The sequence below is a fragment of the Chlorocebus sabaeus genome, chromosome 25 (assembly GCF_047675955.1).
Source record: "Chlorocebus sabaeus isolate Y175 chromosome 25, mChlSab1.0.hap1, whole genome shotgun sequence".
NCBI classification, from domain to species: domain Eukaryota; kingdom Metazoa; phylum Chordata; class Mammalia; order Primates; family Cercopithecidae; genus Chlorocebus; species Chlorocebus sabaeus.
Window position 1 is genome coordinate 45,847,576 of NC_132928.1, and position 13,629 is coordinate 45,861,204.

Sequence of the window (13,629 nt, forward strand, 5' to 3'; positions counted from 1 at the left end):
TTCATAGGTTTTTGTGACTGTATCACACATTCTCTCCCCCTGGTTCTTCTGCTGTTTTCATATTTTCTTAATGATTCTTCTTCTTGTCAAAGTCTTCCTCTTGCTTTTTGCTGTATTCATGTCTTTGGAAATACCATCCAATCTCATGACTTTAATCACCACCTATGTTTGGATAAATGCCAAATCTCCCTCTTCCTCCATCAGTCTCCTTCTCCCTCTCTCTCTCCTTTTGTCTCCCCCTCTGCCCTTCTCTTCCCTCTCCATCTCTGTAGTGCAAATGGCTTGCTTAAGTCTCACCTTTTCTTTATATCCATCTTTAGCAGAGTTCAGCTACCGTCATCCATGCTGTTCCCGGACTTCAGAGGGCCCTCTTCTACTAGGTCTAGATGGAACTTTTCTACTAGACTCTGGATCCATATCAATAAATGTTGGTTAACTTAAGTTCAGTGGTTACCAGCAATTACAGCTCAGAACTGCCACAGCTGTAACAGGCTCTTGCTCTCACTTTGAGTTTAGCATGTTTTGGAGTGTCACTGAACATACGTCTCCATCAGGGTTGAATTTCTGGGGCTTTCCAGCAGTCCTTTATATAAAGTCAACCGAAAAAAATTCTCATCACCAAGAGTCAGGAGAACCAAGATTTGGTGGCATTCTGCTTTATTTCCTGATGTTTTGAAATTTCCAGACTATAATTCACCTGCTTAGAATTACCCAGGTTTCAGAAATCATAAGGACATAGCAGGTTTAAGATAGTCTTTGAGAGGAGATGAAACAGTTTTTTAAAACAATTAAAAGGAAAACCACAGATTTTTGCTAATTATCATGTTGCCTGGGCCATATTATATAAGTGGCACATTACATCTTCCCAGAAGAAGAGAAGTTAGGTCATTTAAAACTAAGAGTCCAGGAGTTTGAGACCAGCCTAAGAAAAATAGTGAGACTACATCTCTACAAAAAATAAAATAAAACTATTATACTATTACCCAACTATAAATCAGTATAAAACCAGGAGTAACATTAGAAACACAGGCCAGTAGTTTTTCCTAGTGACTCTTTTGAGAACTTAAGTATCTTGTGATTCCATTAAAAAAAAAAATGTGCTGACAATTTACACTCAGAATTAGACACTTCACTTGAAGAATGGTTAACAAAAATGACTGGAAGGGGACCTACAGATATACATGGACTGCCCAAAGCATTTCAGTATCATTAAAGATAATGCACAGACCATATGAATTCACAGCCAAGTTTTTCCTTTCTTTGGAATCTGAGTCATATCTATAAGAAATTTAATTTAGAGTACTGGAGTAACGTCTGCATTTAAGAAAGGTTTATGGGATCTTTAATGTCTAGATATAGCTTTGCTTCTAAGCCTTCAGCCAGAAGGCAGCCACCAGGCAATGAGCTGCTCAGTATTCAATTTATCTACTTTGGAAGGATGACTCAGGGCTATTTGGATTTGAATGTGTGGCTCCAGTTAGTCTAGCTTCGTACTGCTGACAGGGAGACCACTAAGCCATCTCCTTCCAGCCAGATGGGTTTCCATTTAAAGTATGCAAAGCCAGGGGGATGTGAAGCAGGGAGTAACACGATCTCAGCAATCATTGTTTAGTGTGCAGTTAATCAGGTAGTCCAAAACTAAAGTCAGACATCAGCACATACTGCCCTGCTCATATCACCTACTCCAAGAAGGGCTAACAGTTGGCATATTGTTAAAAAGTCATGTGAATGATAAGACCCATCAATTCATGCAGCCAAACAATAGCTTCTGAATGCTTACTGCATGCCAGGCACTGGTTGGACTTTACGGATACAAAGTGAAAAGATACACACAGCCCCTGCCTGCAAGAGGCCTACAGACCAGTAGAGAGACAGGCAATTGCAACAGAGCATGTGATAAGTGCCAGGACAGAGAAATGACAGCTTCTCCTGGAGCACAGGGGAAGGCACCTAATCAGACCTGAGAATGAAGGAAGGCTTCCAGAAAAGGAGTCTACACTGAAACATGAAGGATAAGTAGGACATAGGACAGGAACAGTCATGAAGACCATAACAAATGCCCCTACAGGACCGACTAACCTAAGAGTTAGCACCTGGATGCCTTTTCTTACTAACCCCACCTCTACCTATTTTCACTCCTACTCCAACTATCTTCCCTAAGCTCAAATACGCAGCTTATTCTCTATTCATTTTCATTTGTTATGTATACTTTGGTTTTACATGAATATAGCTCACCAAATACAAAAAATAACTTATATTTGCATAGCACTTTCAAGTATTTTACCACAGTGAATCTTCAAAACAATTCTATGAAGTCAACAGACCAAATATTTTGATTGGCTCCCATTTATAGAAAAGGAGATTAAGGATAAGAATCACAACTTTTGATTGCCCAGTTCAGGACTTTCCCCTATGGTAGGACATATCACACTATTTTATAAATGTTTTACCTCCCCCATGAGACTGTAATCGTCTTAAGATCAAACACTGCCTTTAATATGATTACATCTCCAACACCTAGTGGGTGCTCCACCAATATTTATTGAACTACTAATTTACCTTCTCTATGAAGCTGGACCTGATCCATCCTGTACCCTAGTCCAAAAAGGTCAGAAGAAATAGCTTTGCCTTGGTGATAAAAGCACAGGTTTTAGAGTCTCACCAGATACATTCATATTTTAGCTCTACCACCTATTGGTTGTACACCCTAGGGCAGGTTACTACCCTCTCTGAGTTTTGGCTATCTACAAAATGATGATGATAAAATCTACTTTATAGAAAGACTATGAGGATAATATTTGGTCTATGCTAGTTCCCCTCTGATGGTTGTTCACAACCTGTTAGTTGTCTTTATTTGACTGTTTATTCTTGTTGTTTAGTGTCTGTATACCCCAATTAGAAGGTAAACTCCAGGAAACAGTGTTTGTGTTACTCATCTTCATATTTCTAGAGGCAGGTTCAAAGCTTTACAAGTATTAGGCGTTTAACAAATGTCTGGAGAGAGAAAATGAACTAAGCTATATCTTTACCTAGTGTGTCATTCAGAAGTCAGCACTTATTTGGTGTTCAATAAATACTGCTGACTGACAGATTGTGCAATTTAGTCCAAATAAAGGATGTGGAATTGCAGGCAGGCTTGGCCTCTGTCATTCTAGGAGATGTTTTGCTGAGAAGGAATATTCCAGGGCCTCTCACCCACCTAACTGCCAGCACTTGGTATTTGCAGAGTAGCTTGTTAAGGAGGTACATACGCATATGAACTCAAGTTTCACAATCTGCTTGCATAACAGGCAAGCTAAGGGAGGTAGAAACAGAGAGCTCAACTGGACTTAGAATTTTCTCAGCCCCAAGTTTCTTAGAGTCAGCATTTTAAAAATTTTTTGCCTTCTAGTTACTTTAGGCTTTCCCTGGGGTCGAAGGAACTTAAGGAGCCCTCACGCTATTCTTCCTTGAATGGATTCCAGAGCTATTAAGCACTACTCAGCACCCTCACTAAGAGCCTCACCTTCATCAGTAGTTCTCGGCTGGTCAAATGGTTATTATGGTCTGAGAAGATATCTGAAAGTTCTTCAAACATCAGCATTCGGTCTCTATGAAAAGGGATTAAGAAAATATTAACAATGAAGAGTTAGGAATAACCCGACACCTTCGGCCCAGCTGTCTTCAGGACGCACGTCTAAGGAGGGATTGTACTCCTCTCAGGGTTGGTGGGTACTGTAAGCACACATGAGGCCCATGAATTTTTTTATGCAGGGTGGCTTTTTATTTCTTTTAAGGTGGACTTGGCCGCCCGTGTGAAGAGAGGTATATTTCCCTAGCAATGCATATTATAATCATAAAACAGCATTATTCAATTGGGGCATCAAGTTGTTCAATTAGGACATGTTCTTGTCAGTGAGTTTAAAAAAAAAAAAAAAAAAAAGTTTGTTAGCAACACACACAGAGCCCACAGACCTGAGAGGTCATCTTGGCCAGGCCCCTAAGTTTAGAGATGAAGATGCCAGAACCAGGGATTTTCCCAAATTTCCACGAATAACTGCCGAGAGTTGCAGGTATGGAAGCCAAATTTTCTGGCTCACAGGCCACTACTCCTACTCCCAGAGTCAGAGGAGAATGGTGGAACCGGGATGGGCTCTGCAACCAGAGGTGGTGAGTTCCAGTTGCAACTCTCCACTCACTTTCTGAATGATCCCGGACAAGCTGCTTAACTTTCCTGAGCTTCAACTGTCTCATCTCTACAAGGGAAATATGACAGCGCTTTTACGGGACTGCTGGGAAAGTGAGTGAAACCACATATGCAAAGCATCTGCCTCTCCCTTTCCAGGATACTACATCTCTGTGAGCCTCGTGGTTTTCTCTACACACCCTCCAGGGTTAATGGGCGCATGATTCTGAAGACAAAGAATTAACAGGGGCAATATCACTATTTACGCAACATTTTCATTATTATGAAAAAAATATATTATTAAGAGCCTGTTTGTTTTATAGCGAGTGTAATATTACTCTAAATAATAAAGATAACCATCAAGCTACTCATATTTAGAGAAAATCATTTCAAAATTAACTATATGTGGCCCTAAATGAATAGGTATCCTCCATGTCTACTTAAAGCGACAAATGTGAAGGATTATAGGGAAAGTGATAACCAAATTATCTTTTTTTCTTTTCTTTTTTTTAAATAACAGCTTTATTGAGATATAATCCACATATCATTGAAGTACATAGTCCAGTAATTTTTAGTATATTCACGGAGTTGAGTAGTCATCCCCATAATCAATTTTAGAATATTTTATCACCTCAAGAAGAAACCTTCTATCCTTTAGTTATCACCCTGTGACCCTACCATCCTCCCAGCCCCAGCCCTAGGTAACCACTGATCTACATTCTGTGTCCACAGATTTGCTGATTCTGGACATTTCATATACAAGTCCAAGTATATGATGTGTAGCTGTTGTGGCTGGCTTCTTTAATTTAGCATGTTTTCAAGATTCCTTCATGTTACACCACGTATCAGTACTACACTTCTATGCCTGCAAAATATTCCATTGTATAGATGCACCATGTCCAAATAAGTTATCTTAACCCTGTTCCTTGAATTTAGCAATAGAGAACATGTGAAGCTGATATACAAGTGTGTTCTCTAAGGAACTGTGACACTTTTGTAGCGTCCTTGCTAAAACACACACAAACCAACTAAGAAACAAACCGGAAACATATGTTATACAGAATGCAGCTTAGAGGGTTTTTCATTTGTCTTTAGAAAATAGTTTTAAAATCCAGCTAGAATAAATCTTTTCATATGGCAACCAAGGAGACTAAGATACAAGTCCATTAATTTTTTTGCTCATGTTTTAGTCTCAAACTTGCTGTGGAAGAAATCTTAGGCTGGTTACATGACTTTCCTTAGTGTTCTTTTTTCAACAACCAAAGAATTACCTTTCGTGGCAATCAGACAAGGCTGCAATCAGTCGAGTAAGGTTGCATTTTAACACTTGACTGTCCCTTTGTTTTTGATACTACAGTTGAGTGGGGAGTGGTGATAAGGGAAAGAGGAGGTTAAGTAGAGGTGTGGAGGGCGGGGACACTGCATGCTTCTGATTTTCCCATCGTATTTCACCAGGGTCTATCAAGTAATGATTTTATATGATCCCATCGTTCTTAAGGAGAAATGTGTGCAGAGGAAAATCAACCAACTAATCTCTCTTTAATACACACAATCACCTTGATTATTCAAAACAGAGAAGAAAGAACCCAAGAAAAGAGTAATAATCATGAAAATTGCATTGGTCTTTGAAAAGCCTGCCATTTCTTCTACTGATAGATATTGGTGTCAGAAACAAAGCACGGGCTTTGGAGTACAAGTAGCTGTGGCTTCTATAGCTCTGTAACATAAGGCATTATAAACATCCACTTTATTTTTCTTTTTACCCATCAAAGAATCACCTAATAAATAATTTGGCGTACACCAAGTGGACTATCTCCTGAATGAGAATATGAGCTTATCAGCAAGCTTGAGGATTGTGGCACTCATTTTTCAGCATAATTTTATGAAGCTCTGGTTTACCAGCTTGGGGCTCTTGCAAATTCAAATAGTGTCAGTCCCTCAGGGCTTGATCAACTCTGAGTAAACTTACGAAACTGAGGACCCAGACCTTCCATTCTGCCCCACTAAGGCAGCCTGGCTGGGAAGCCAGCTGGTCTCCCGCTCCTCCTAACTGAAACTGACTACATCATACGTGGTATAGACCATACAGAATTTATACATTCTTCCCTGATGTAGCCCAAATTCCTGACTAGTTCAAACCTGGGCAGACTTGTTTAATGTAGCTGGCCTAGTTGTACTCACAACACAATCCCCAGCCTCTAAATCTGTAGTGACAGAGAATCAGAACCTCCCCCTCCCTCACCTTTCCTTCCTTTGCACAAAGTTCTTTGATCTACAGTGAAGTTCCAGAAATGGAAGAGATGGCAGTAGTGCAAAAATCAGAAAATTGAGTTGTTAATTATTCCAAAGGTTGCACCAAGAAATATGAAGAAAAACAGCATAGGATATGGCCAGTTAATAATTTCAGGTACTTAGAAAAGAACATTTAAAGGTTTTTAATGCCAATAAGATAGCTTTTAAAATGCTGAAACTAAAAGGACAACTAAATAGTTTCCTACTGAACATCAAGAACTAATGTCCTATCTGCACACATTACCCCTTGAGTCCTAAAATAGCTTAGGGCTTTGCAGTGAGTCTGAAAAATAACCAGAAGTAATGGCAAATTGCTGTAACTTCATCACTCCACGACTTTATCCCTCAAAATCCAGATAATAAGCACATCCTTCAGATCATCCCCAAAGCCAATAACCTTGGCTTTGGTATACTTAGAATGAGTTTGATTTCTGCACGAGCCCTGCCTCAAAAGTCATTAATGATTATGTGTAAGACGCACCCTGCCTGAAACACACAGAGGATTTCAAATATGTTTCTCTAGTTATGCGATATGAGCTTTGAAGGTGAGGACCCATCGCAACAACTAATTATTCCAGCCAAACAAAAGTAGAGCAGACACTTGGGAACTTACCTTGGGACAGCAGCCCAAGTCTTTTTTAACCGATAGATGGAATTAGACTGCAGTGCGGAAACGATGGCCCTCAAGGAGGAAAAATTCTTCAGGAGTCTACATTCCTGCATGGGGAGTGATTAAAACATAAAAGACATTTAACTATCAATATTACAGGGGCTTGGTGGTTTCCTGTTTTAGAGGTATCACAGCTGCTATGAATTCTTACCACTAAATAGGCAGCTGTATAAATACTGAACATCAAAAAGTGGCTCCTTCCTCCCACCCCAGTCATCGAAACACTTTTATAGATTTTGGCACAGTATGCTTGTTTTTCTCCCGTCAATATATTTTTTTGTGTTGTTGTTACAGTTTTATAGTTTCCAGCTTTCCTAGTAAAAACACTAATGGAGGTAAGTCTACAGAGCTATGCTAGAAAGAGCAACTTTCTTCTGCTGAAAGCACACAGACGTCCTAAAAATATGCACTTTAGATCTTCTTTAGATCCACAAAACGAGGTGGGCAGCAGCCACTCTGAGGTCAGATGGCATTGAACAGCTCATGACCAACCCTTGTCCACAGAGGTGTATATAATTTGGCAATAAAAATTCACCACAAGTTGAACTTTGGCTTTTATGCTCTTAGCCAAGGGGGATATTTTTATACACATTCATTTGGTTTCAAATTGGCTTGTTCCGCAACCATAAACATTCAAAAACACCTTGGTACTTCAATGCTTCCAAAATAACTTGGCCTTTTAAAATAAAATTCATTTTGGCAATGTTTTAAAACAAAACAGAAAGAGAACAGGAAACATTCTGGATGCCATTTTCTGGGTAAAGAAAGAGGCTCCCTATTTAAACTTAAGCTACCATAAGGATCCTATAGCATCAGCAGTCAGTGACCTTGGAGTCAAAGTCCTGTGACTGAACAGTAGGGACAGCAAAAGAGACAGAGAGAAAGTCCCATTCTTGGCTGGCATGGGGAAGGTAGCAACGTGAGGAGGGTGGACCAGTGTCAAAGGAGATGCTTCATATACAGACACGTGACAGTGTAATAGGCCCAGTGTTTACAAGTAAGTACACCATGTGAGCACGTATTTGGCTTTGTGTACAGTATCTCAGGTAAGAGGTCCCAGAGTGATTGGGTACAAATGTAAATCACTTCGAGAATCATTCCACAAAGAAATGTTAATCCTGACTATGAGGGAAAAACAGCACTCTAAGTTAGCATTGCCAAAATCTGGACACTGAAAACTATGCCAAACAAACCCTCAAACGTTTTCTTTAGAGTAAATGCCAAAGTACTTAATAAAAGTCATGTCCACCCTTTTTAAATGCCTCAATGTCCTCCCCTTATTTGGAAAGATATAAAGAGAAAAAGAGAGAGAAGGAGAGAGAGAAAGAGAGAAACAAAGAAAGAGAGGAAGGAAGGGAAGGGAAGGATGGGAAGGAAGAGAAGGAGGAAGGGAGGGAAGGAGGGAGGGAAGGAAGGAGGGGAAGAGACAGAGAACAAGAGAAATGTTCTGAATTGCAATCTGGAAACTAAGCCTATGGGAGCATGGTTCAACAAAGGTTCACAAAAGTTATATTCTAAAAATCAGGAAACTTGCAATAAAAAAAGGAACTCAGGCACAGATATATCATGCAAATTGAAATAAACATATGGAACACATTACTCAAAAAAAGGTTTAAACTGAGGGTTTAAAGGAGTACAAAAGGCATCTGGCCCCATTTCTAGAAAAAGAGGCATCTTCCAGGAGATGTGATGCAAAAGTTAAAACATACTATTAAGGGCAGTCCAAGAAAATACAGTCATTTTAAGTCAGAAAAATTTTCTTTTTCAAACATCCTTTCCATAGAAATTGACTACGATGAATGCAGGAAAAGTAAAATAAATCTTGGTAGCAAACCACTGGTGAGTCTCATTATTTTATTATATTTCCCTACACAATTGCAAAAGATACAACATACTCAATATTAGGAAGTGATATCACCAAAAACAGTAAAGGCCCTTGGCTTTATGATTAGCGCATGATATGGGATTTGAAATATACTTCAAATGATTCAACTTGCATTTCTTATTACCACATAATGCATAATTTATATTCAATTTGGACCAAAAGTCATCCCTTGAGCCCCACTCTATCATATACACAGATGTTATATTGTCACTATAGCCAAAGTAGTTGAATGAATTGGGGTAGAGAGTCTGCTTTTGAGACATACTGTGACATTTATGGCAAAAAAAAAAAAAAAAAAAATTCCTTATCATTCTAAAAAGACAGAGAACTTCCACGCTATATTTCACTCAGAACTTTTGTATCTCTTACTTGCTGAGCAATAAGCTCGATTTAGAATAGGAGAAATATAATAAGTTGTTTATGCAACTTATACTCTTTGTTTCTTGCTGCCTTTTGTCATACACTAAGAAGTCTGTAATAACAGACTACCTGAAGACTCAAAACAAGGTAAATTATCTGGCACAACTGTGTCTCTGCTCTTTAATCAAAGACAACAAAAGACAATGTAACATTATGCCCTATCGATAGGGGCTGAAGGAAAAATATATTTAAGGGGATATAAAGCAAAATGTGTTTTGGTTGAGAGTTGACCCATAGAGCCCAGAACACAAATTACTATGATATTTTCATAGTCATAATTTTTCACAATCATTATTTTGCTGATGTAATTTATTCTGCCTAGAAAAAAAAATACCCCTCTACTCTTCAAATACCAAAAATCTTATCTGTTATTCAAAGTTAATTTCAAATGTCAATTCGTCTGTGAAACCTTCCTTGATCACCCAGTCAGAAACGGTTCCTCTCTCTTCCACTTTTACAGCCCTTATCTCCCATGGCCCCACTCCTCTACTGCCTCAGGCTGAGATAATTCCAGTGTATCTTAACTTCCTTGTTTGAGTATGGGTTCCTGTAAACAAACAATTATGCTCTATCCTAGTATGTCCTCTAAGTACATAATATTGTGGTTCACACACATTAGGAGTTCACAAAATATTTGGTGGCCCACTGACTGCACACTGTTGCCATTTTCTCAGTCATGACATAAGATGCTGTGAAGGGGAGGTCCCATGGTATGTAAGCAGTTCATCCAAGAGACTAGACTCCAACACTCGGAAGAAGGTGATCAGACCTAGGAATAGACTCTTCCCCTCCAACTTCAGATTAATATGAGATATGACCTCAGATTAATATGAGATCTCTGTAAGTGTCTCTGTCCTTCAGAAAAGAGATTCAGGACTCTGAGAAAGTACCAGCTCTTCAAAACTGCAGAAGCTGTAATGCCTCCAGGTACTAGGAGGGGGCATAGGTAATCACTCTGGGTTGAAGAGCAGTCTGTTTTGACATGCAGGCCATCCATTTATATTTACTGAACATGGTGCTGAAACCAACACTCAGTCTGTCGTGAATACAAAGGGGAAAGCAGACAGAATGTCTTACTCTGGAGAGGTAGCAGTATGAGAGCCCATAACTGGGAAGAAGTGAGCAGGGGACCAATTTTTTAAAAAAGAGGAAAATAAATAAGCTGCCAAGTTTAGAAAGGCAGCTTTTTTCTTACTCTGGAACAACAACAAAAACCCAGTGGGCTCTCATATATGGTCTTTTGACTGCCTTTTCAACCAAACAGCTAAACCATTTAAACAAAGTGATGGAGTAGTCTCTTGCATCTACCAAACACAAAGAATATTTTATAAAAGACAATTACATGAGCGATGTTGATCCACTTCTCAATGATTTTGGCTCTCTGCTGAGTTTTGAGTTCTTTGCCCCCCAGTATGGTGCTGACAACACATTTGGTGAGGGTATTAAACTGAGAGATGGTGGCACGGATCGTAGGAGCCAAATGTTTGTTTTCCTTCTTATCCCTTCGAGACCAAATGCAGCCCAGGCAGTGGTGAGGCACTACTTTCTTGAAGAGTTGCTGGAACAAAAGAGGAACTGACTTTAAGGACAACACAGACATTTCATATGGAAAAGCATGTTATCTGGGTCATCTGTAAATTGGTAATTTTGTGAATGCCTGAATAATCCTTTTCTACTTGATTTGCCTCATGGTGTCCATTTCAACAGACAAAAGTAAATAATAAATATACTCATTGATAATGTTTACTAGAAGGAAAATCTCCACCATGTTCCATGCTGCTTTCTCAAAAGTGGTAAAGCAGAAGAACTAAAGCTACCACGATAACTCCTCACAGTCCTCTTGTATTTATCAGCTAACGCCGACCTATGCAATGTGACTGACATACTCGAATATGTCCAGCTCACAAAAATATTCGAACTTCAAAAGTACAGAAAGCACACGTGGAAATAGGAGCCAGATACAATCACATGTGGATTCTGTGAATTTATTTTATCCTAACTTATACTTTGATCCCTTTACAGTCCTCCAAATAAACAGTTCAGATCTTGAAATATTTATGAGTGTAAAGGGAGAAAAATACCCACAGAACAAGGCAGATTTTGTTTCACAGGGATTCGAATTCTTATTTCCCTCTGTGTCTTGAGCTCCAAAAGCACCTTCTCCTAGAGTTGCAAGAAGAGCTCAGGCCTGAATTATTCAGATGACTGATTCAAGTCACATCTTAACTCTGCATCTGCAGGCACAGCCTCTCTCATGGATTCAAAAAAACTTAAAATCACATTATCCCACTGCTTTCTCTGGGGCACCAGTGCCATCACTCTCCCATGTTTTAAATGAAAGTACACTGGATCACAAAGAGAAGACATACTGCATCCATGTAGGTCAGCTGCTCTGCCACGAGATCTTCTGAGAAGCACGTGAATTCTGCTGACCCTCCACCCTCCAGTTCCTCTTCCTCTTCCAGGCTGAAGGAGACCGTGTTGGGAAGCCCATCTGTTCACATATGGAAAAGATTAGTAATTTGGTGCCAGTGTATACAGTCTTGCTTATAGAGTCATCAGACTTCTTTTATTTAGGAAGAAGAGGGCTAATGCTCCAGAACACTCTCAGGGAGACAACCACAAGCACAACACATCTAAGAGCAATGGAGATCTTCCCATCTCTGCTTGTTCTTGGATTCTCTATTAAGACCAGAGCCCTCATGCTCTCACTCTGACAAACCACTGGCTCCTAAGCCAAGGACAGAACCAGGATAGGCAAAGTCTAGAGAGAGTCCTTCGTCTAGGGCTCTTGCAAACTCTTTGATCAGATCAGCTCCAGGACTAATCCAACTAACTCCTAAACCCTAACCATGCAATTCTTGGTTGCTGGGCGACTTATAACCAGAAGCCTGGAAGGACTTGCCATGAAGGCAGGTCAGACTCGGGCAATAAAATGAGCCATTTTGGTGTTAGAAATGCTGACAAAGCCCTCAAAATTCTCAAAATGTTCAGTCACTTTCAACTTCCACCCAAAGCTAAGAATGCGTGAAGCAGAGCAGTCTTCAACTAAATTCACCTGAACCTATCACAGACAAGATCATCAATTAGCAAATTACATAGGGCACAGCATGGAGAAAATCCATACCCAGGACTCCGAATAAAAAGCAGAAGAGCCCACACCTGGAATAGGACCTCCAGTCTCCATTTGGAAAGACTGAAATTTGATGACGTTTTTCTGACTTAAATCCCTAGCCTTCCTTTCCTGGAACCTTTCCCTACTGCTCGGGTTGTTTCCCAACCTCAGCCCCTTCACACTCCTCGCACTGCTTCCTGTCAAACCTGTCCTCAAGGAAAGAAAACTCTAGTTACATTCAGTTATATCTTAGCAGAAATGTAAATCAGCATGTTACTACTCCCCCAGAACGCTTACATTTTGAGCCTTTTCTTTCTTTCTTTCTTTGTAGAATTAAAGACTATTGGGCATCTTGGATTAAGTCACAATGGCTTTTCTTCATTTTCCAGGGAAAAGGAGCTTCTGAGAGTGGACCCTACACCACTTCCCCTTTGGGGCAGCATGTGGGTATCTGCCTACGCTGGTGGCAGGTATGTGATTTAAGGATTGCCCCTCTATCCTGGACTTGAAGGTCCAGATGCGAATGGGGTTGGATTATGACTGGAAAACATAGGAGGGGATCACTGCCTATCCCCGGAGTCTGCGACACAAACAGGTACAAGCTAAAGGAAGCTAAAACCCCATGACATGGAGGATGTTAAGCAATCTAATTTCATAATTCTTCCTCCATACAACTCTGGCACTGTTTCATTTAGTGGAGTAATTAGAAACTTGGGATCCCAAATAAAGGTTCAGAAAGGGCCTCTCCCCTACCCTGTCAACAAATACATACATATATCCCAGTTGCCCTGCAATGCAGAGCCTAACCCACTTCAATCAAGAAGGAGGGTATGTGCTAAGGCTTGATCTTTCCATTCATTCATTCATTCATTCATTCATTCATTCATTCAGCAAACACAGCAGCTCAATGTGTGTCTATAATGTTGCTGTGCATGAAGATTACATGATCCTTTCTCTCTGGGGCATAGTCCATGCCTTCACTGTTTTCTGCTTTTGATTCTCCTCCAGAGGTAAGTAAAAACATGAAGCATAATTTTACTTTTTAAAAACATATAGGAGAGCTTGCTGCTTCTGCAGGAGTA

General features: G+C 39.9%; 1 protein-coding gene across 3 annotated transcripts in view; it reads right to left on the minus strand.

The window, feature by feature from the left end:
- The window catches only part of RGL1 (ral guanine nucleotide dissociation stimulator like 1), a 287,005-nt gene that overhangs the window by 32,924 nt on the left and 240,452 nt on the right, over positions 1-13,629 (minus strand). For all 3 annotated transcript variants that reach the window (XM_007989218.3, XM_007989217.3, XM_007989216.3), the window contains 4 exons: positions 11,802-11,926; positions 10,775-10,990; positions 7,071-7,174; positions 3,506-3,590 (listed from right to left, as the gene is read on the minus strand). In XM_007989218.3, the coding sequence (XP_007987409.1) occupies positions 3,506-3,590; positions 7,071-7,174; positions 10,775-10,990; positions 11,802-11,926 (530 nt within the window). The remainder of the gene's footprint in view (positions 1-3,505; positions 3,591-7,070; positions 7,175-10,774; positions 10,991-11,801; positions 11,927-13,629) is intronic.